This window comes from Tupaia chinensis, unplaced genomic scaffold (assembly GCF_000334495.1).
Source record: "Tupaia chinensis unplaced genomic scaffold, TupChi_1.0 Scaffold000201_1, whole genome shotgun sequence".
Classification (NCBI taxonomy): Eukaryota; Metazoa; Chordata; class Mammalia; order Scandentia; family Tupaiidae; genus Tupaia; species Tupaia belangeri.
The window spans coordinates 471,100-493,715 of NW_006159676.1; the positions used below are offsets into that span (position 1 = coordinate 471,100).

General features: G+C 52.3%; 2 protein-coding genes across 3 annotated transcripts in view; both read right to left on the bottom strand.

Moving 5' to 3' along the window:
• YJEFN3 (YjeF N-terminal domain containing 3) overlaps positions 1 to 13,314 on the bottom strand; it is a 15,753-nt gene extending 2,439 nt beyond the window's left edge. The window contains exons 1-5 of one of the 2 annotated variants that reach the window (XM_006147089.2): positions 12,781 to 13,314; positions 5,655 to 5,763; positions 1,470 to 1,580; positions 620 to 733; positions 391 to 541 (exon numbers count right to left, since the gene is read on the bottom strand). In XM_006147089.2, the coding sequence (XP_006147151.1) occupies positions 391 to 541; positions 620 to 733; positions 1,470 to 1,580; positions 5,655 to 5,763; positions 12,781 to 12,839 (544 nt within the window). In that variant the 5' untranslated portion in view covers positions 12,840 to 13,314. Of the gene's footprint in view, positions 1 to 381; positions 542 to 619; positions 734 to 1,469; positions 1,581 to 5,654; positions 5,764 to 12,780 lie in introns of both variants that reach the window. The other variant, XM_014587294.1, reaches the window with a different exon arrangement.
• A 507-nt stretch (positions 13,315 to 13,821) lies between these two features.
• The window catches only part of NDUFA13 (NADH:ubiquinone oxidoreductase subunit A13), a 14,151-nt gene continuing 5,356 nt past the window's right edge, over positions 13,822 to 22,616 (bottom strand). Inside the window, exons 2-5 of the mRNA XM_006147090.3 lie at positions 17,358 to 17,436; positions 14,489 to 14,560; positions 14,096 to 14,165; positions 13,822 to 14,000 (exon numbers count right to left, since the gene is read on the bottom strand). Of these exons, the coding sequence (XP_006147152.2) occupies positions 13,881 to 14,000; positions 14,096 to 14,165; positions 14,489 to 14,560; positions 17,358 to 17,436 (341 nt within the window). The 3' untranslated portion in view covers positions 13,822 to 13,880. The remainder of the gene's footprint in view (positions 14,001 to 14,095; positions 14,166 to 14,488; positions 14,561 to 17,357; positions 17,437 to 22,616) is intronic.

Below are 22,616 nucleotides of genomic sequence, written 5' to 3' on the forward strand. Positions count from 1 at the left end.
CCCCCGGAGTCCAGCCCCCCCCACGGAGGGTCCGGCTGGCCAGCGGCTGTTTTGTTCCATCTGCTTGTCGCCTAATGGCTCCAACAGGCACCGGGCGGCGGCCAGGGCGGGTGCGGCCTCTGCCGAGTGTGACCTCACGTCTGCCCAGGCGAGGGAGCCAGGGCTGGGCAGTGGGCATGCAGGCCGGGCACAGGGGGAGGAAGAGACCCGAGGTCACCTGGGGCAGCCGGTTGCGTCGTCCCCCTCCACGGGACAGCTGTGACCCTCAGCCTCGGCCACTGCGTCCACACCGGGGAAACTGAGGCTCCCAGCAGGAGGGGGAGCTGGGACACCGGAGGGAGGGTCTACCCACGCCCAGACCCCAATGCACCCCCCCTCCACCTGGCATGCCTGAGGGAATGTCCAGGCTGACGAGGGGGATGGACAGAAGCTTGAGGGTGGCCAGCGCCCGGGTGCAGGGACCCCCGACTTCCCGCGGCTCCACGCCGGGACCCAGCACGGCATCCACCACCAACCCGTAGGCGTCGTTAATGAGCTGGACCTGGGAGGGCAGCAGGGTCAGGGGTGGTCTTAGGGCACCGGCCCCCCACCTCTGCCCTCACTGGTCACCCCAGCAGACCTCGGTGGGCAGGTAGGACAGGAAAGGAATATCCATTTTTTCACACTGGGTGGTCAGGTCCCGGTGCAGCAGGTCCAGTGAGCGGGTTGGGTAGAAGATGGTCGGTTCGTACTCCTGGGGGTGCAAGAGGGGTCCAGCTGGCGGGGGTGGGGGGTCCTCCCAGTCTCATAGCCCATCTGGGGCAAGCACTGGGCATGTCCTAGTTTTTTTTTTTTTTTTTTTGTATAGGTTTTTGCTATAGGGTGCATCCACTCGCTAGAGAGACAGAGAGACCAAAAGCGAGAAATCATCCCCCAGGGGGGATGGCCACACCACAATCCCTTCTCCTCCATTCTCCTCTCAGGATTGTGGGCACGCACACACACGTGCCTGGTGTGAGTTTAAGCCACCGGGTCTGGGACTCGAACCACGGTTGACTACATGGGATTCCAGCAACATAGCCATTATGCCAACTGCTGGTCCCAATGTATTATTTTTCCTTAAGAGAGAGATTTTTGCTATGGGGCGTGTGTACTCGCTTGAGAGACAGAGAGACACAGAGAGATAGAAGGCAAAAAAATCACCCCCCAAGGGGGATGGCCATGCTGCAATCCCTTCTCCTCCGTTCTCCTCTCGGGATCTTGGGCACGCACGCACACGCACCCGGCGTGAGTTTAAGCCACCAGGTCCGGGACTCAAACCATGGTTGGCTCCATGGGAGTCCAGTGACATAGCCATGACGCCACCTGCTGGTCCCAGCACTGGGCATGTCCTGTAACCGGCCCCAAGGCCAAGGTCCCCCTGGGATGCCATCGGGGTGCGGGAAGCAATGGCTGCAGGGGTGACGTGGATGGGGGACCCTGGTACTCACGAACACCCGCAGGTGCCGGGCACAGACCAGCCCCACCGCTCCGTTCTGTTCTGGGCCGCACACGACCAGCACCGTCTTCTGCTTCCGGGAGAGGACAGGGAGGGGGAACACCTGGTGGGGACACAGCAAAGGCAAAGGCATGACAGTGGCTGGTGGCCCTTGCTCAAGTGGGGAAACTGAGGCCGGGCGTGGGGAAGGGGGTGAGGCCGGAGCCTGAAGGCACTAGGATACGCCAAGGGGAGAAGGGATCTGGGGAACAGGGCTGGGCTTTTGGAGGGCCTCAGTTTCCCCATGGAAGACACACAGAGTCCTTGTCCCAGGCGCTGCCTGGCCTTGCAGAAGACACCTCCAGCCACCCTCCTGCAGGCGCCGGGGAGGGAGGTTTGTTTATCCTCCGACTGGGCTGCAGACACCTTTCCACCTTTTTCCACCCCAGTGGCTGCCCCTGGCCCGCCCATGTTTCCAGGCCCTGGCCCCTCCCAGAGGCCCCAGAGTGTAGGGGGGGGAGGGAGGGCAATGGACAAGGAGGGGGTACTTTTCCACCCCAGCAAAGGCCCGAGGCAGGGCCTCTCTGTTTCTGTTTCTGGCTCCTTGTCTCTCTCCATCTGTCTCTGTGTCTCTCATCATGAAGTCTCTCGAATCTCTTGTCTCTGATGGGATTCTTTCTTTTTTTGCAAAATCTTAGTTCTTGGCCCTATTTTTTTTTTTAAACGATTTATTTATTTATTTCCATCTATTATTGTTAGTTGGTGTTTTTATTTTTATTTTTTATTTGACGAGAGAGAGAGAGAGAAAGTGAAAAAGCAAGCCACCAGGTCCGGGACTTGAACCATGCTTGGCCATGTGGGAATCCAGTGCCCTTATCCACCACACCACCTGCTGGCCCCAGCCCTAATATATATTTTTTTAGAATGATTTCATTTCACTTTATTTATTTATTTATTTATTTTGATTTGACGGGGGAGGAGGGGAGGGAGAGAGAGAAAGTGAGAAAGCAAACTGCCAGGTCTGGGACTCGAACCGCAGTCACTCATGTGGACATCCAGCACTCTTAATCACCAAGCCACTTGCCGGATTCTCTTTATTATTATTATTATTATTATTATTATCAATGATTTTATTGGGGCCAGCAGGTGGTGTGGTGGTTAAGGTGCTGGAATTCCCATATGGCCAACTCTGGTTCAAGTCCTGTGCCGGGCAGCTTGTTTTCTGCCTCTCTCTCTCTCTCTCTCTTTGGCAAAACTCACGTGGAAATATAATAATAATAAATAAATAGGAGCTGGAGAGTGGCATGGTGGTTGAGGTGCTGGACTTCAACAAGGCTGACCATTGTTCAAGTCCTGGACCTGGTAGCCCCAAATCACAACAAACAAATACATACATAGATGTTAAAATAAATCAATAAATTAAAAATAATAATTACAAATAAATTTTTTGAGAGGTTTTTGCTATAGGGTGCGTGCGCTTGCGAGACAGAGACAGAGAGACAGAAAGTGAGAAATCACCCCCCAGGGGGGATGGCCACGCCGCAATCCCTTCTCCTCCATTCTCCTCTCGGGGTCTTGGGCACGCATGCACATGCGCCCGGCATGAGTTTAAGCCACCGGGTCCGGGACTCGAACCACAGTCGACTACATGAGAGTCCAGCAACATAGCCATTATGCTAACTGCTGGTCCCAAGAGGTTTTTGTTTTTAATTACCAGAGGGCATATGCATTCACCAGAGACAGAGACAGAGAAAGCACCCCCCTGCGGTATGTTCACCCCACGATCCCTTCTCTTTCATTTGTCCACTCTATTGGAATTTGGGGCGCCCATCAACAAACACGTGGAGTGTTTCTCAAACCACCAGGTCCAGGCATGGTCAGCCTAATTAATGGTAGGATCCATTTCCCTTAAGCCACCAGGCCATAGGCCAGCCCTCTTTGTCGCTGTTTCATGTCTCTGTCACTGTCTTGATGTCTTTCTTTTTAAAGTTATATTTATTTTATTTGGGATATACCATGTGTGGGTACAGACGAGAGAGACAAGCACTCTTAACAGGGCCTCGTCACGCCATGACCCTTCCTCCTCCTGCTGCTCCTCAGCTCCTTGGATCTTGGGCACCCGCCCGTAAGCCCACCATGTTTTCAGGCCAACCAGGGAACCTGAACCCGCAGTCGGCCATATGGCTTCCAGCAGTACAGTTCAGCACCAACTGTACCATCAGGCTGGGCTCTTTTTGTGTCTCTCAGACTCTGCATCTCTCCCCATCTCTCTGTCTCTATCAAGTCTATGTTTCTCTTCATCTTTGTCTCTGTGGGAGTGTATCTCTCTCTCTCTCTTTTTCTCCCCCCCCCTTTTTTTTGCCATAGGGTGCATGCACTCAGCAGAGAGAGAGAGAGAGAGAGGGACCAGCAGTTGGAGCTCCCATGTAATTGACTGCGGTTCAAGTCCCGGACCCGGTGGGTTAAACTCACACCGAGCGCATGTGCGTGCGTGCCCTAGATCCCGAGAGGATAATGGAGGAGAAGGGATTGCGGCGTGGCCATCCCCCCTGGGGGGTGATTTCTCACTTTCTGTCTCTCTGTCTCTCTCTGACTTCCTGGTGAGCACAGGTGCCTTATAGGAAAAAATTCTCCAAAATAAAGAAAAAGAAAAATATGCGAGGCACATGTACATCTGTGCCCAAAACAAAATCCCAAGAGGAGATGCGAAGTGGCATGGCCATCTCCCCTCTCTCTCCCTCTCTCTGGTGAATGTGCGCACCCTATGGCAAACTTTAAAAAAATAAATAAAAAGTAAGTGTAATGGTGCACCCCTGTTATCCCAGGGAGGCTGAGGCAGAATGACTATAAGTTCGAGGCTAGCATAAGCAACATGGTGAGACCCTATCTCTCTCTCTCTCCCTTCATTTTTTTTTTTTGGAGAGGTTTTCGCTATAGGGCGCATGCGCTCGCCAGACAGACAGAGAGAGACACAGAGACAGAAAGCGAGAAATCACCCCCCAGGGGGGATGGCCACGCCACAATCCCTTCTCCTCCATTCTCCTCTCGGGATCTTGGGCACGCACGTACACGCGCCCGGCGTGAGTTTTAAGCCACCAGGTCCGGGACACGAACCGCGGTCGACTACGTGGGAGTCCAGCAACATAGCCATGACGCTAACTGCTGGTTCCCTCTCTCTCCCTTCTTTTAAAACTTTTTGCTATAGAGCACGTGTGCCTGTCAGAGAGAGAAAAAGAGAGAGAGAGAGAGAGAGAAATCATCGCCTAGGGGGATGGCCACATTTCAATCTTTTCTCTTCTATTCTCCTCTTGGGATTTGGGGTATGAACACACATGTGCCTGGGATATTTCTCAAGCCACCAGGTTTGGGATTTGAACTGTGGAGTCGGCCATGTGGGATCCGGTCACTTTAACCACCACGCCACTGGCTAGCACCAAGACCCTTTTTTTCTTTTTTTTGAGAGATTTTTGATATAGGGCACGTACACTTCCTAGAGAGACAGAGAGACAGAGAGCGAGAAATCACCCCCCAGGGGAGATGGCCACACTGCAATTCCCTCTCCTCCATTCTCTCCTCAGGATTTTGGGCACTTACACACGACATGCACCCGGCGTGAGTTTAAGCCACCAGGTCTGGGACTCAAACTGCGGTCGACTATGTGGGAGTCCAGCGATGTGAGCATTATGTCACCTGCTGGTCCCAGGACCCCATCTCTTAAACGAACAGACAACAAACCCAGAAACAAATGACAAAAACAAAAATACTAGAGGGGATGGGACCAGCAGTTGGCGTAATGGCTATGTCCCTGGACTCCCACGTAGTCGACCACGGTTCAAGTCCCGGACCCGGTAGCTTAAACTCACGCCGGGCACGTGTGCGTGCGTGCCCAAGATCCCGAGAGGAGAATGGAGGAGAAGGGATTACAACGTGGCCATTCCCCCTGTAGAGTGATCTCTCACTTTCTGTCTCTCTGTCTCTGTCTCTCTCTTTCTGGCGAGCACACGGCACCCTATAGCAAAAATCTCTCAAAAAAAAAATCCCTCTCAGGGCTCGGCTCTGAGCCTCAGTTTCCCCCTCTCAGAGATAGGATGGGGGAGCTCCCAGCAAAGAGGGCCTCCCCAAGGCTGGATCGATCTAGCCAGTCCCGGGCTCTGGGAGGTTGCCAGCTGGTCAGGGTCAGGGGTTAGAGGTCCGGTACCTTGGTGACAGCCACGGCGCTTGCATGGCCGCACAACTCCACCAGCTGCTGCCGCCCGAAGCGATAATCTTCCAGCAGCTCTCTCTCCAAGGCAGCTGCCTCCGCCGTGCTAGGGGACAGAGTGGGGGAGAGATGCTCAGAGACACAGAGACAAGAGATGGAGAAAGAGAGAGACCTAGAGACAGAGACTCAGAGGGAACAAGGCATGTTCCACCTGGAGAAAGAGAGAGACCTAGAGACAGAGACTCGGAACAAGGCATGTTCCACCGATGTTCCACGCCAGGTCTCTAGGCCACTCTCCCGTCCTCCTGCCCCCTAAGCTGGAGTAGCTTCTGCAGCCTCCTCCCCCCTCTTCCTCAGTTTCCCCATTTCTCAAGCCCCAGGTTGAAGGGGAACCAGGCGGGGAGCGGGAGCTTGGAGCCGAAGCCCGGGACGCTGGCGCCCTCTGGTGGTGGAAATGGAGCATGGCAGTACGTGTGGGTTTCAACGCTTCAGAGCGCAGGGAGCCTTGCCCAGACTCCCCCAGGGACCCCCAGAACAGGGGACACGTAGAAAGGGCACTGGAATGGGGGGACTTTGATGGACTTTAATGGGGGGATGGACTGATTCCAGGCAGGAACTTCTGAATGTCAGGATACTGGGATGGATGGCAAATTGGACTGAGGGTGTCGGGCAGAGGTGGGTTTTGAAGGCTGTAGAGGAGTTGGAGGGCCCGCTCAGGGAGGTGGATGAGGGGCCTGGGGCTATGGGATCCTTTGGTGACCTCTCTTTCCAGGACAGTGGGGGAATGCAAAGATCTGCGACTAGAGAGATGAGGCCATCTTGGCAAGGTGGAAGGTCGCTGGCCATTGGACTGTGGGGCGGGCAACCTCTCTGAGACTTGCTTCCTCCTTGGCAAAATGGAAGGCAGGGTGGGTGGGTGACATCATTTGTGGGACCCCCTGTTCAAAAAGTGTTATTATTTATTTATTATTAATTTTTTTTTGAGAGGTTTTTGCTATAGGGCTCATGCGCTCTCCAGAAAGACAGAGAGAGACACAAAGACAGAAAGCGAGAAATCACCCCCCCAGGGGGGATGGTCACGCCGCAATCCCTTCTCCTCCATTCTCCTCTTGGGATCTTGGGCACGCACGCACACGCGCCCAGCATAAGTTTAAGCCACCGGGTCTGGGACTTGAACCGCAGACGACTACGTGGGAGTCCAGCGACATAGTCATTACGCCAACTGCTGGTCCTTCCCAGGGTGTTTCTCAAACTGCTAGGTCTGGGTCTTAAACTGTGAGGTTTGCTATGTGGGATTTACTAACCTTAACAATCATGCCACAGGCTAGCCATCAAAAATTAATATTTTTGTTTGTTTGTTTTCGCCATAGGACACAGGCACTTGCTGGAGAGTGGGGAGGGGAATCACCCGCCAAAGGGGATGGCCACACCACAATCCCATCTCCACCATTCTCCTTTGGGATTTTGAGCACACGGGCCCAGCGTGATTTTCAAGCCACCGGGTCGAGGACTTGAACCGTGATCAGCCATGTGAGAGTCCAGCACTTTAATCAAACTATGTCACCTACAGACCTCTCCAAAAGCATTCATTTATTTATTGGGATTTTTGCTATAAGGGACATGTACGTGTCAGACAGATAGAACGCAAGAAATCACCCCCTGGTGGGGGATGGCCATGCCACAATCCCCTGTCCTCCATTCTCCTCTTGAGATTTTGGGTATGCACACAGGTGCCCAGCATGGGTTTCAAGCTGCCAGGTCCAGGAATCAAACTGTGGTCAGCTATGTGAGAGTCCAGCGCCTTAACCACTACACACTGCCTGCTGATCTTTCAAAAATTATTAATAGGGCTGGCTCCGTGGTAGAGCGGTAATGCATTACTCATGGGAAGCTGGGGACCAGCAGATGGTATAATGGTTACATCGCTTGACTCCCATGTAGTCAGCCGTGGTTTGAGTCCCGGACCTGGTGACTTAAACTCACGCCGGGTGAGTGTACGTGCGTGCCCAAGATCCCGAGAGGAGAATGGAGGAGAAGGGACTGCGGCGTGGCCATCCCCCCTGGGGGGTGACTTCTCATTTTCTGTCTCTGTATTTCTGTCTCTCTGGCAAGTGCACACGCCCTATAGCCAACGTCTCTCTTTTTTTTAAAAAGAAATAATTATTTTATTTAACTTTATTTATTTTAATTTGACCAGAGAAGGATAGAGTGAGAATGAGAGAGAGAGAGAGAAAGTGAGAAAGCAAACCACCAGAAGGGGCAAGGAGGTGGCATGGTGACTCCCAATGACCAACCACGGTTCAAGTCCTGGATCTGGTAGCCTTCTTACTTTTCCCTTCTCTCACTCTCTTTGTCTCTTTGGTCAAATTAAAACATAAATAATAATGATAAATTTTTTAAATGGTGTTTTGTGTGGGTTGGAGGACCTGCTGGTAGCTTAGTGGTTAAGGCACTGGATTCCCACATGGCCAGCCACAGTTCAAGTCCTGTACCTGGTAGCTTGGAAATCATGCCATGCACATGTGTGTGTGTGTGTGTGTGTGTGTGTGTGTGTGTGTCCAAAATCCCAAGAGGAGAATGGGTGAAAAGGGATTGTGGCATGGCCATTCGCCCGGAGGGGATGATTTTTTGCTTTCCCTCTCTCCTAATCTCTCCAGCAAGCATATGTGCCCTATGGCAAAAATCTAAAACTAAAAAAAAAATAAAAGGAAGAAAAACACATCAGGTGGGGCCATCAGATGGCAGGTGGTTAAGGCGCTGGACTCCCACATAGCCAACCATGGTTTGAGTCCTGGACCTGGTAGGTTGCTTCCTCAACTCTCCCTCGCTCTGTGTCTCTCTCTGGGCAAATTTAAATAAATGAATAAATACATAAAAGTTAAATTTTAAAAAAAGAAAAAAGAGAGAGAATGGAGGAGAAGGGATTGTGGTATGGTTATTCCTCCTGGGAGGTGATTTCTCACTTTCCTCCTCTCTCTCTCACTCTCTGTCTCTCTTCAGTGAAAAAAAACCTTTTTTATTAAAAAAAAAGAATAAAGATGCGACCAGCAGGTGGCGTGGTGGTAAAGGTGTTGGACACTCCCACATGACGGACCAGGGTTTGAGTCCTGAATCTGGTGGCTTGCTTTCTCACTTCCTCTCTCTCACTCTCTGTCACTCTCTGGTCAAATTAAAAAAAAGAAAAATAGAATGCATAAATAGAAAATAAAATAAATATTAAAAGAAGAAAAGGCAGAAGGGAGGTTGATGTGGTTGGACTGAGTGAGGAAACGAGGCAGAAAGACTTAGACGTGGTCAGGAAGACACGTCGTGGGGGAGGGGGAGACAGAGGCTCAGGGCAGGGAAGTCACAGGCCTTGGGTCATTCCAGGAAGTAAAGCTGGAATCAAATCCAGGCTGCATAGGAAGGAGGTGAAGGGCTGGGCAGTGAAAGAGAGCTCACGCTGAAACCAGACAAAGAGCGTCCCCCCTGCAGCCGGCCCAGCTCCTGGAGCAGGTTGTGTTCACGTTCAGGGTGAGGAATCTCGCAGACTAAGAACGTGGCTCATTCTTCTACCTTTATCTTGTGACAGCTCCTGACAGCTGCCCCCGCAAGAGAGAGGAGGGAGAAAGAGGAGGGTGGGGGACCACCCATTTCTCCTCTCTTTCTTCCGTCTCAAAGATTTGGCCTCTGCCCACCAGTGGTCCTGCCTAACTGGTCATTAGAATGACAATGGGGACTCTGGGCAGAGATGGCCCAGGAGAGAGGTGGGGAGCAGGCAGTGGCAACTCAGGGTGGGGTAAGGAAGAGGATTAGAGACAGACAGTGGCACCGTGGTAACCCAATGCTCCACTGGGCCTGACCCACATGGGAAGGTTCTCAGTTCGAATATGAAGACCTCCCTGAACACGCCAGGCATGTGAGTGCCCCCCGATCTGGGCTGGCTGAGGCTGGGAGTGGATTGCAGTTTAAAGACCCCGTTGAGGGGCCAGCAGATGGTGTAGTGGTTATGTCACTGGACTCCCATAGCTGATCAACACGGTTTGAGTCCTGGACCTGGTGGCTTGATATTCATGCCGGCTGTGTATGCGTGCATGCCTCAGATCCCAGGAGGAGAATGGAGAAGGGACTATGGGGTGGCCATCCTTCCTGGGAGGTGACTTCTCATTTTCCTGCGAACCACCCTAAGGCAAAAGCCTCTTTAAAAAAAAACCCAAAAAACCCTGTTGAGGGTTGAGGGTGCTCTCTTATTCATGGAAGAAATAAACTATAAACTTAAAAAAAAAAAAAAAAAAGGCTAGTAGGTGGCATGGTGCATAAGGGCACTGGACTCCCACATGGCCGACTGTGGTTCGAGTCCCAGATCTGGGGCCTTGCTTTCTCATTCCCCCCCCCCCCCCCCCCCGCTTCGCTTGCTCGCTCTGTCCCTCTGGTCATATTAAAGAAAGAAAGAAAGAAAGGCTAAAATAGGGACCAGCAGGTGGTGTGGTGGTTAAGACGCTGGACACTCCCACATGGCTGACCATGGTTCGAGTCCCAGACCTGGTGGCTTGCTGTCTCACTTTCTCTCTCTCTCTCTGGTCAAATAAAAATAAATGAATAAATAAATAAATAAAATTAAATAAAGGCTAAAATAATTATTATTTTAATTAATTTATTTAAATTTGACCAGAGAGGGACAGAGTAAAAGAGAGAAAAAGAAAGCAAGAAAGCAAGCCACCATGCCCAGGACTCGAACCGTGGTTGCCCTTGTGGAAGTCCAGCGCCTTTAACCACCATACCACCTGCTGGCCCCTGAACTAATTCTTTAAAAAAACAAGAAAAAAAGGAGTGGGAACTAGAGTCTGGAGGTGAAGGGAGGGAGGCAGGCAGGGCAGGTTCATCCAGCCATTGAGGGACGCTTGGGGACTCAATTACGACAGTGCCTCTTGCTCCCCCAAATGAGAGGAGAGTCCAAGCCCCAGGATTTTCTTGGTAGACCCCGAAGGGCTGAAGTATGTCCTGAGTTGAAAGGAAAGCGAGCCTGACTTCCAAATGCTTCTAGAAGGGGGACATAGGGGGTCCCAGCACGGGAGGGAACTCTTGGGGGAGAAGCCCTCTGGCCACACCCACCTGTTGCTCTTCCCCCTCACACCTCTGCCCACTGTCCACCGTGATTGCTCACCTGGCCACCTCCAGCAGTCTCCCGCCCCCAGATTCCTCCACACGAACCATTAGGGTATTGGGGACTTGAACACAGATTGCACTCCCCCCTCCCCTCCTCTCAAACATTCTACGGCTTTCCAGTGCTGGGAGAATATTCAAATTCTTCACCATGCCTACACGCCCGCCCGCCCCCAATTATTCGCCAACCTCATCCCTTCACTCCCTTTATTCTCGGTGCTCTGACTCTACCCACCCCATGAAGCTTATCCCCCTCTTCGGCTGGCTTTTGAGGCCCCCACGTCAGGCGAAGTCATAGCTCCAGCTCCTAGAACACACCCCTCTAGCCTGACTCTGGATTTTTTTTTTTTAAAGAATAATTTAAGTTTATTTTATTTATTTATTCAATTTATTTGAGAGGTTTTTGCTATAGGGTACCTGCACTTGCCAGAAAGACAGAGACAGACAGAGAGACAGAAAGCGAGAAATCACCCCCCAGGGGGGATGGCCACACCGCAATCCCTTCTCCTCCATTCTCCTCTCAGGATCTTGGGCACGCATGCACACGTGCCCGGCATGAATTTTAAGCCACTGGGTCCGGGACTTGAACCACGGTTGACTACATGGGAGTTCAGCAGCATAGCCATTATGCCAACTGCTGGTCCATTTATTATTATTATTTTTTAAAGAATCACTTAAGTTTATTTTAATTTGACCAGAGAGAGACAGAGAGAGAAAGGGAGAAAGCAAACCACCAGGTCCAGGGCTTGAACCGCAGTCAGCCATGTGGGAGTCCAGCACCCTCAACCACCACGCCACCAGCCAGTCCCTGACTCTGGACTTCTAGGAACATTCTCTAGGCTGGACACAGACAGTATCTGCTCTAAGAAGAGGGACTGAGTGGACAGTGAGCAGAGGCAGTTGTGTAAGAGCCACGGGGTGAACGGGGTGTCCAGTAAGGTGGACAACCCAACCTGAGGTCCCATGTCACACAAAGCCTCCGGACCATCGGGTGTGAGAAGACTGCTTGCTTTCTCATTTTCTCTCTCTCTGGTCAAATGAAAATAAGAATGATAAATAAAATTAAAAATGATTTAAGGCTCTGGACAGTCCCACATAGCCGACTGGGGTTCGAGTCCTGGACCTGGTGGCTTGCTTTCTCACTTCCTCTCTCTCACTCTCACCCTCTGTCTCTCTCTGGTCAAATTAAAACACTCAACGAATGAATAAATAAAAAATAAAAAATGATTATTTTCTAAAAATGATTTTTAAATAATAATAACCGGCTGTGGTTCAAATACCGGACCTGGTGGCTTGCTTTCTCACTTCCTCTCTCTCACTCTCACCCTCTGTCTCTCTCTGGTCAAATTAAAACACTCAACGAATGAATAAATAAAAAATAAAAAATGATTATTTTCTAAAAATGATTTTTAAATAATAATAAAAAAATTAAATAATTCGAACACACAAAATCCTGCCAGGCCTTGGTTCAGGCAGTGACTTCCCGCCCCAAACAGAGGAGATAGTAACAGAGGGAACAGAGTGGGCGTCAGGGTGCTTTGGAGGCGCTAAGCTCTTCCCCGACGACGGGGAGCTGGGGGCTGGGGCTCCGCGGGTCTCGGGGAGATGGAAAAGGGATGGGCTGGTTGGAGCGGGGGGCCGGGAGGGGAGCTGGCGGGGGAGTGACTAGCACCCCGAGGGGCGTGCCTGTCGCGAATGCCGTTTCCCTGACAACACACAGCTTCGTGGGCGTCCTCAGCTGCAAGCAGTGAGCTGTGGGGTGAACCCCGGATCCCCGGCTCCATCCACGCCACGCACCTGCCCTCCCGTCCCTTATCCCCGCCATGCACCTGCTTCTAGCCCCCACCCCCGCCATGCACCTGCTATTCTAGCCCTGCACCTCGGCTATCCCCCTGCCTCTGGCCCGGCTATCCTCTTGCCTTCAGTTCCCCGGGCCCTGTCTCGGTCATGTCCACCTCCGGCGTCCCCCTGCCCGGCTGACCTGAGGAAACGCCTCTCCTCCGGCTCTTCGGCCGGGTCGGGCCCCGCCGCGCCGCTCATGGCCGAAGTGAGAAGCGGGTTCGCGCAGCGGGGCCGGCACGGCCTTTTAAGCGCATCCCTGCAGGGAGGGGGCGTTGCCGCCTCTCCTTCCCCCGCCCACCTCCGCGTGCCCGCCAATCAGGAGGCGCCGCGAAGGCGCTGCGCGTGCCCATTGGCCAGCGGCCGCCAGACGGCCTAGCCCCCGGGAGCAGGAGCCGAGCTGCGAGGCAGATGGAGGGAAGCCCGGAGGCTCAGATGTTGGCAGGAAATGAAATCTGGACCGAGCATTCTCTGCCTTGCGGTCCTGGCTGGAAGTGGGGTCCCCCCCCCCGAATCCCCTGGACCCTGGTCGGGAAGGTTGGAGCCCCCTGATTGCTGGGTGGGCTGCTAAGTTGTATGATTTCAACGGGGAGGTTGGAAGTCCTGGTTCTGGTGTCACATCACTGGATTCCCATGTAATCACTCGATGGTGGTTCGAGTCCTGGGCCAGGCAGCTTAAAACTCAACGCTGGGTGTGCTGTGCCCAAGATCGCGAGAGGAGAATGGAGGAAAAAGGATTGCGACCCCCTCACGGGAGGGTGATTTTTCACTGTCTCTCCAAGCCCTATAGCAATTTTTTCTTTTTTTGGGGGGGGGGTTCTTTGCTATAGGGCTCGTATGCTCCTCAGAAAGGGAGAAATCACCCCCCAGGGGAGATGACCACGCCACAATCCTTTCTCCTCCCTTCTCCTCTGGGGATCTTGGGCACGCACACATACACATCTGGTGTGAGTTTAAGCCACCGGGTCCGGATCGACCGGCGGTGGGCCATATGGGAGTTCAGCGACATAGCCATTATACCAACTGCTGGTCCCTTGCAATCTCTTTAAAAAAAAAAAAAAAAGTCCTGGCTCATTTGGGGGTCCTGTCGGGGCTGGTGGTGGGTCCAGGGACAACCCCTGCAACCCCGTCTTCGAACCCCCCACGCCGCTCTCCCCACCCCCAAGTCCCAGACACAGGCAGGCGGGGTCTCCGGTGTTGGTTTATTCGTCCCCGTGGAGCGGCGCGGGCGGGTCGCAGGCCCTACATGCGCCACATGAAGCTGTAGTTGTTGTGGATGAGCTCCTCGCGCGAGCGCAGCCCGTACAGTTCGCCCATCAGGGGTGGCACCCACCGCGTCGTGTGGAACACGGACTCCCCCACCTGCAGGGACAGTTGGGTATGGGTGTGTGTGTGTGTGGGGGGGTCCCCCTGCCGCCCCAAACCCAACCCCTTTCTCCACCCCCCACCCCACCCACCTTCCAGTCGGGTACATCCTTCATGATAATCGCTTCCTCCTCCAGGTTCTCCCGAAGCATCTGCAGGACCCTGTGAGGCGGGAGGGGTGCAGTGGGCAGGGGTGGCACCTGCAGGGCCCACCTCCGGGGCTCCTACTCTATCCCTGCTCCAACCTCCCCATTGCTCTCTTCCCTTTTACTCTTTATTCTGCACCCCCCCCCCAGGCCTCCTCCTCCAGGAAGCCCTCCCGCTCTCCCCCAATCAGTCGCCACTAAGTCAAATCCCCCAGCCCTGCCCGAGTGTGCAAGGCTGCAGCTGATGGTCCCCACTTAATTCTGGCCGCAGGTCGGGCCCTGTAAGGCTTGGGCACTCTGGACTGTGACCCACCCACCCCATGATCCTCGCAGCCCCACCTCCTGTCATTCTCTGCCTGGAACAGTGGCATCAGGGCGATACGGGCCTCCAGGTCCTCAATCTGCAGGCGCCTGCAAAAATTCCAAAGGCGATTTGCGTGTCAGAGCAGCCTGGGGGTGCTAGGTGGAGCTGGGGGAGCACAGAGGGAAGGCCAAGGCCGAGGACTCCGCCCTCCAGGAGCTGGGGATGAGGGCCAGAGGGGCAGGGAGGGGCGGGCTGCTGGCAAGGGAGGGAGGCTGTTGGCTTTCACACTTTCAATTAAAAACTTTTTTTTCTTCCTAAAAATAGGCATGATGGCTGCAGTAGAGGGGGGAGTTCCACCCTCTCTATCCATCACGGGGTCTGGGCCTTACAAAGCCAGTTCTCATCTCAAAATAACTGCAGGGTGTGAGGCAGGGGAGGCAGCTGCCTGTCACTCCTTTCTTCTCCCCGCCTTCTAGAGGTTTCTGCATTTCTTGTGCTGAGCCCCACTCACGCCCCATCTGGGCAGTGGGGATAGGGAGGAGTGATACCAAGTGGCCCCTGGCCCCAAACACCAGTCCGGGGTGGCTACTGCCACAGGTGGTCTGGCTTCTAAGCTCCCCATTATAGTCCCAGCCCAGTCACCACAGAAAAAAAAGTTGCTTAGGGGACTGGTGGGTGGTGGTTAAGGCGTTGGACTCCCACATGGCTAACCGTGTGGTTCGAGCCCCAGACCTGGCAGCTTGCTTTCTCACTTTCCGTTTCTCTCTCTCTCTCTCTTTGCCTCTCTTTGGTCAGATTTAAAAAGAATAATAAAGTGGAACAGCAGGTGGCGTGGTGGCTAAGGCACTGAATATTCCACATGGCCGACCACAGTTCGAGTCTCAGACCTGGTGGCTTGCTTTCTCACTTTCTCTCTGTGTGTCTGTTGTTCTCTGGTCGAATGAAAATAAAGGACAGAATGAATAAACAACAAAAAAAAATTTTTTTTGGAGAGGTTTTTGCTATAGGGCGTATGCACTCACCAGACAGAGAGAGACAGAGAGACAGAAAGCGAGAAATCACCCCCCAGGGAGGATGGCCACGCCACAATCCCTTCTCCTCCGTTCTCCTCTTGGGATTTTGGGCACGCACGCACACGCGCCCGGTGTGAGTTTAAGCCACCGGGTCTGGGACTCGAACCGCGGTCGACTACATGGGAGTCTAGCGACATAGCCATTACACTAACTGCCGGTCCCATGAATAAACAAAATTTAATAATAATAAAGTTAAATAATTTTTTTCAGAGGTTTTTACTATAGGGTGTGTGCGCTCGCCAGACAGAGAGAGACAGAGAGACAGAAAGTGAGAAATCACTCCCCAGGGGGGATGGCCACGCCGCAATCCCTTATCCTCCGTTCTCCTCTGGGGATCTTGGGCATGCACACATTACCACACCCGGCATGAGTTTAAGCCACCGGATCTGGGACTCGAACCGCGGTCAAGTACATGGAAGTCCAGCAACACAGACATTATGCTAACTGCAGGTACCAAAAGTTAAATAATACTTAAAAAACAAAAAAAAGAAAAGATCAAAATCTGCTTAGGACTGCAGATGCCACGGCACAGGGAGGCCACCATTCTGCGGTGCTGAGTCTACATGGAGGACCAGGGCCCGAGTCCCCAGGTCAATGCTAGCAGGCATGTGCCTGTGACCCCGGAGGTCTGGAGAGACTGGTGGGAGGATGGTGGCGTGAGACCCTGTTGTGGATGCTTCTTTCTCTCTCATGAAAGAAACTTTTTGTTTTATTTTATTTAGTCCTTCATTCATTTTAATTTGACCGGAGAGAGAGAAAAGGAAAGTGAGAAAGCAAGCCACCAGGTCCGGACTCAAACCCCGGTCAGCCATGTGGGAGTATCCAGCATCTTAACCACCACGCCACCTGCTGGTTCCCATCTCATGAAAGAAACTTTAGGACCAGCAGATGGCATAATGGCTACATCACTGGACTCCCATGTAGTTGACCATAGTTCGAGTCTCGGACCCGGTGGCTTAAACTCACGCTGGGCGCGTGTGCGTGCGTGCCCAAGATCCTGAGAGGAGACCGGAGGAGAAGGGATTGCGGCGTGACTGCCCCTCCGGGGGGTAATTTTTTGCTTTCTGTCTGTCTCTGTCTGTCTTTCTGGCTAGTGCACATGCCCTATAGCAAAAACCTCTCAAAAAAAACATACATAATAATAATAATAAAAAAGATTTATTTATTTTGAATTATAGAAGTCACACACTCTCCTCAAAGAGACAGAAAAGTGCAGAGAAGGAGAAAGCATTCCCCAATGGGGGAGGGGGTCCTACCGCAATCCCTTCTCCTCCCTCTCTCCGTGCTGTTGGGATTTGGGGCTCACGTGCACATGTGTCCAGTGCATTTTTCAAGCTGTTGGGGCCAGGATTCAAACCATGGTTGGCCATGTGGGATCTAGGACCCTTAACCATTAGGCTATAGAGCTGGCAGCCCCTTGGGACCAGCAGTTAGCGTAATGGCTATGTCGCTGGACTCCCATGTAGTTGATCGCAGTTCGAGTCCCGGACCTGGTGGCTTAAACTCACGCAGGGTGCGTGTGCGTGCGTGCCCAAGGTCCCGAGAGGAGAATGGAGGAGAAGGGATTACAGTGTGGCCATCCCCTCTAGGGGGTGACTTCTCGCGTTCTGTCTCTCTATCTCTCTCTGTCTGTCTGGTGAGTGCATGCACCCTGGAGCAAAAACCTTTCCAAAAAAAAAAATTCTGGGTCTGAAGTGACACATCCTGGAGCCTGGGACTGGCCAGTCAAGTCCTAGGGGACAAAGGCCGTGACCAGATGCCATGGCCTCCAGGATAACCTGCCATAACTGGGTGGAGAGTTTCCCCACGACCCCCGACCTGGGCGCCCTACCTGCGTTCGCGATTCCACTTCATCATGCCCCAGTACCCGAAGAGTAGGGTCCCGATGCCCACGGCGAACAGGCTGTAACCTGCGGAGAAAGGAGGTGCCTCTCAGCCCTGAGGACAGGCTGCCCCTTGTCGTCTCTTACATAAGGCGGAAGGTGGAAGCCTCCCGCTTGCTCCCATAAACCCCTGCCCAGAAATGGTAACTGTATGGTATGTCTTTTTTTTTTTTAAGAATTATTTATTTGTTTGTTGTTATTATTTATTTAACTTGATGAGAGAGAGAGAGAGAAAGTGAAGGTAAGAAAGCAAGGTGCCAGGTCTCGGACTCGAACCACACTCAGCTATGTGGGAGTCCAGTGCCTTAACCATCATGCCACCTGCGCCCCACCATTTGTTTTTTAGTGGAGAGGATTTTTTTTTTTTCTTTTTTGCGATAGGGCACGTGTGCAAGCCAGACAGACAGAGACAGAGAGACAGAAAGTGAGAAATCACCCCCCAGGGGGGATGGCCACACCGCAATCCCTTCTCCTCCATTCTCCTCTCAGGATCTTGGGCACGCACGCACATGCGCCCAGCGTGAGTTTTAAGCCACCGGGTCCGGGACACGAACCGTGGTCGACTACGTGGGAGTCCAGCGACATAGCCATTACGCTAACTCTTGGACCCCCTCCTTTTTTTTTTTTTGGAGAGATTTTCACTGTAGGGCACGTGCGTTCGCCAGACAGACAGAGAGAGACATAGAGACAGAAAGCGAGAAATCACCCCCCAGGGGGGATGGTCACACCGCAATCCCTTCTCCTCCATTCTCCTCTCGGGATCTTGGGCACGCACGCACATGCGCCCAGCGTGAGTTTTAAGCCACCGGGTCCGGGACACGAACCGTGGTCGACTACGTGGGAGTCCAGCGACATAGCCATTACGTTAACTGCTGGTTCCCGACCCCCTCCTTTTTTAAAGGGAGATTTTTACCAGGGGCTGGCAGGTGGTGTAGTGGTTAAAAGCGCACATGGCCAACTGTAGTATGAGTCCCAGACCTAGTGGCTTGCTTTCTCACTTTCCCTCTCTCTTTGTCATTCTTTGGTCAAATTAAAAAGTAATAATAATAACTGAAGTTAAATACAATAATCCTAAAAAAGATATTTTTTGACCAGCAGTTGGCGTAACGGCTATGTCACTGAGCTCCCATGTAGTCAACCATGGTTCGAGTCCTGGACCTGGTGGCTTAAACTCACGCCGGGCACGTGTGTGTGAGTACCCAAGATCCTGAGAGGAGAACGGAGGAGAAGGGATTGCGGCATGGCCATCCCCGCTGGTGGGTGATTTCTCGCTTTCTGTCTCTCTGTCTCTGTCTCTCTGGCCTCTCCAAAATAAATAAATAAAAATAAAGATATTTCTGCTGTTGGTTGCATGTGCTTGCCAAAGACACAGAGACAAAGAGAAATCAGCTTTGGGGGGCAGGGGGGATGGCCACGATGCAACCCCTTCTCCATTCTCGTCTTAGGATTTGGGGCACGCACGCACAGATGCCTGGTGTGAGTTTCAAGCTCCCAGGTCCAGGACTCAAACCATGGTCGGCCGTGTGGTAGCCCAGCGCCTTAACCACTACCCCACCTGCCAGCCCCCACCCGCATCTCTTTAGACCGTTTCTCTTTATCTGTTGATGCCCACTGGCTCTGCCCTGGACCCGTGCACGCTGCAGCCAGACACAGCTGCAAGGTGCATCCCTCTGCTCTGGGCTGGAGTTTCCGGAAAGCACACACCAGGCAGCAATTGGGTGAGGACCAAGGGTCTGGGTGAGTGTGGTTGGGTGGCCCAGGCTCCACAAACTTCTGGAATGTTCTGTCCCTGCTCAGCAGGACTGCTCCCTATCAGGAAGAACGGCTCTGGGAGTCCGCGGCTGTGCTCCAACTCCACGGTGGCTCCCCGCCCACAGGGAATCGTATGAGGCTGCCAGGGGCAGGCGGTGCCCTGTGGGGGCCACCCGGCTACCTCCTGGGCTCCAGGGGTGGTGTTACTATCCCTAGGCCCTGCAGGGTCCACACCCCTGCCCTGAGCCCTGCAAGACCAGAGGACGCCATGAATATTTTACTGAGCCTCAGTGGAACCCTATGCTGTAATCCTGACTGACAGCTGTGGCCAGTTGTGGCCTTCACGGGGGCCCTGGGCTGCCTGGGGTCCGGCTGGTCTACAACTCCGATCTTTTTTCTTTATCTATTTCTTTTGTGAGAAAGAACGTGTTTATTTCCAATAGAGACTCTCTTTTTTTTTCTCCAAAAGGTTTTTGCTATAAGGTATGCATCCTCACCAGAGACAGAGACAGAGAGGCAAAGTGAGAAATCACTCCCCAGGGGGATGGCTGTGTTGTAATCCCTTTTTATAGGGATTTTGGACATGCGTGTACACGAGCTCTGTGTGGTTTTTCTTTTCCTTGTAAGGAATTATTTTATGTAAGGTAATTCATTTATTTATTTTAATTGGACCAGAGAGGGACAGGGTGAGAAAGAGAAAGGAGGAGAAAGCGAGAAAGTAAGAAAGCAAGCTGCCAGGTACAGGACTCAAATCGCGGTCGGCCATGTGGGAGTCCAGCGCCCTTAACCACCTGCCAGCCCTGTGAACCCAAGATCTTCCGCATGTGGATCCAGTTGTGTTACTGCTGAGCATTCACCTGGCCCTTAAGGGAGCCAGGCGCTAGACTCCCATGTGGTCGACCATGGTTCAAGTCCTGGATCTGGTGGCTTAAAACTGATACCAGGCATGTATGTATTTGTGGCCAAAATCCTGAGAGGAGAATGGAGAAGGGAGGTAGAAACACAACCTGTGTGGGGCCGGCAGTGGCATGGTGGTTAAAGGCGCTGGACTCCCACATGGCCAACCACGGTTCAAGTCTCAGGCCTGGTGGCTTGCTTTCTCACTTCCTCTCTCTCTCTGATCAAACTGGAAAATAATAATGATCAGAATAATAAAGTTAAATAAAAAATAATTCTTGGGACCAGCAGATAGCATAATGGCTATGTCGCTGGACTCCCATGTAGTCAACCATAGTTCGAGTCCTGGACCCGGCAGCTTAAACTCACGCCGGGCGCGTGTGCGTGCGTGCCCAGGATCCCGAGAGGAGAATGGAGGAGAAGGGATTGCGGCATGGCCATCCCCCCTGGGGGTGATTTCTCGCTTTCTGTCTCAGTCTTTCTGGCGAGCGCATGCACCCTATAGCAAAAACCTCTCCAAAAAATAATAATAAATCTTTAAAATAAAAAAAACACGACCTGTGTTCACTGATCAAAGCACTTACAACTTGGGAACCAGCAGTTGGCATGATGACTATGTCGCTGGACTCCCACGTAGTCGACCGCGGTTTGCATCCCGGATCCGGTGGCTTAAAACTCACGCCGGGCACGTGTGCGTGCGTGCCCAAGATCCTGAGAGGAGAATGGAGGAGAAGGGATTGCGGCGCGGCCATCCCCCCTGGGGGATGATTTCTCGCTTTCTGTCTCTATGTCTCTCTCTGTCTGTCTGGCGAGCGCACGCGCCCTATAGCGAAAACCTCTAAAAAAAAAAAAAAGGCGTTTACAACTATGCAGAGGGCAAAGCCCCCCCAAATGTATGTAGAGAGACTTAATATCAGTAGACAGAATCTGCACCGTTTTTCTCCTCGCAGAGGTTGACAAGGAGGTCATAAAATGCATACAGCAAAGCAAGGGACCAGAACAGCCCAAACAATTTTGAAAACGAAGGACAAAGTTGGAGGACTCACACTCCCCCACTTCGAATCTTAGTACCCAGCTGTGTGTACAGACAGTGGGGCCCTGGCAAAGGGGACAGACATGTACGTCGCCGGCCTAGAACTGGGAGTCCAGAAATAAACGTCACATGGATGGGCAATTGATTCCGGACAAGGCGCTGCCAAGACCATTCAATGGGAAAGAACAAGTCTTTTCAACAAATGGGACAACCGGACAGCCACGTGCGGAATGAATGAAGCTATGGGGGCCAGCAGGTGGTATGGTGGTTGGGTTGCTGGACTCCCACATGGCCGATCACAATTCGAGTCCCGGACCTGGCGGCTTGCTTACCCTCTCTTTCTCTCATTCTGTCCCTCTCTGGTCAAATTAAAACAAATAAATAAATAGGCACCAGCAGTTAGCGTAATGGCTATGTCGCTGGACTCCCATGTAGTCGACCGCGGTTCACGTCCCAGACCCAGTGGCTTAAAACTCACGCCGGACGCGTGTGCGTGCGTGCCCAAGATCCCGAGAGGAGAACGGAGGAGAAGGGATTGTGGTGTGACCATCCCCCCTGGGGGGTGATTTCTCTCTTTCTGTCTCTCTGTCTCTCTCTGTCTGTCTGGCGAGTGCACGTGCCCTATAGCAAAAACCTCTCCAAATAAATAAATAAATAAATAAATGGATAAATTAAAAAGTTAAATAATTTTTTTTTTAAAGAAAAGAATGAAGCTGTGTTTCATCCTTATCCCATACGCAAAAATCAACCTGGGGGGTTGGCAGGTGGCATGGTGGTTAAGGGCGCTGGACTGCCACATGGACGACCACAGTTCGAGTCCCGGACCTGGTGGCTTGCTTGCTCACTCTCTTTCTCTCTGTTGCCCAATTAAAATAAATAAGCAAATAAAATAAATAAAGTTAAATAAAATAATTCTTTAAAAAAAAATCAACTTGGAAAAGGGCCATCGTCACGGTACAGTGGTTAAAGCGCTGTGCAGAGGAAGGTGGATCCTACCACACAAGGAACTGAGGTTCAAGTCCTGGCTCTGATGGCTTTCTATCAAGTGTGGGCCCAAGATCCTGAAGCATAGAGAATTGGAGGGAAAAGGATCGCAAGCTCTATTGGGTTCTCTTTCTCTCAAGTGTGCACACATGCTATCATGAATTAAAAATAAACTTAAAAAAAAAGAAAAGTAAAATAAATAAAAATAAACGACCTCAATGTAAGAGCTGAAACTTTTAGAAGAAAACATAGGAATTGGGGACCAGCAGGTGGCGTGGTGGTTGAGGCGTTGGGCACTCCCACATGGCCGACCAAGGTTCAAGCCCCGGACCTGGCAGCTTGCTTTCTCACTTCCCCTCAATCTCTCTCTCTGCCTCTCTCGGTCAAATTAAAATAAATGGATGGATAAATAAAATTAAATAAATAATTCTTTAAAAAAAGGAAAAAAAGGGACCAGCAGTTAGCATAATGGATACATCGCTGAACCCCCACGTAGTCGACTGCGGTTCGTGTCCTGGACCCGGTGACTTAAAACTCACGC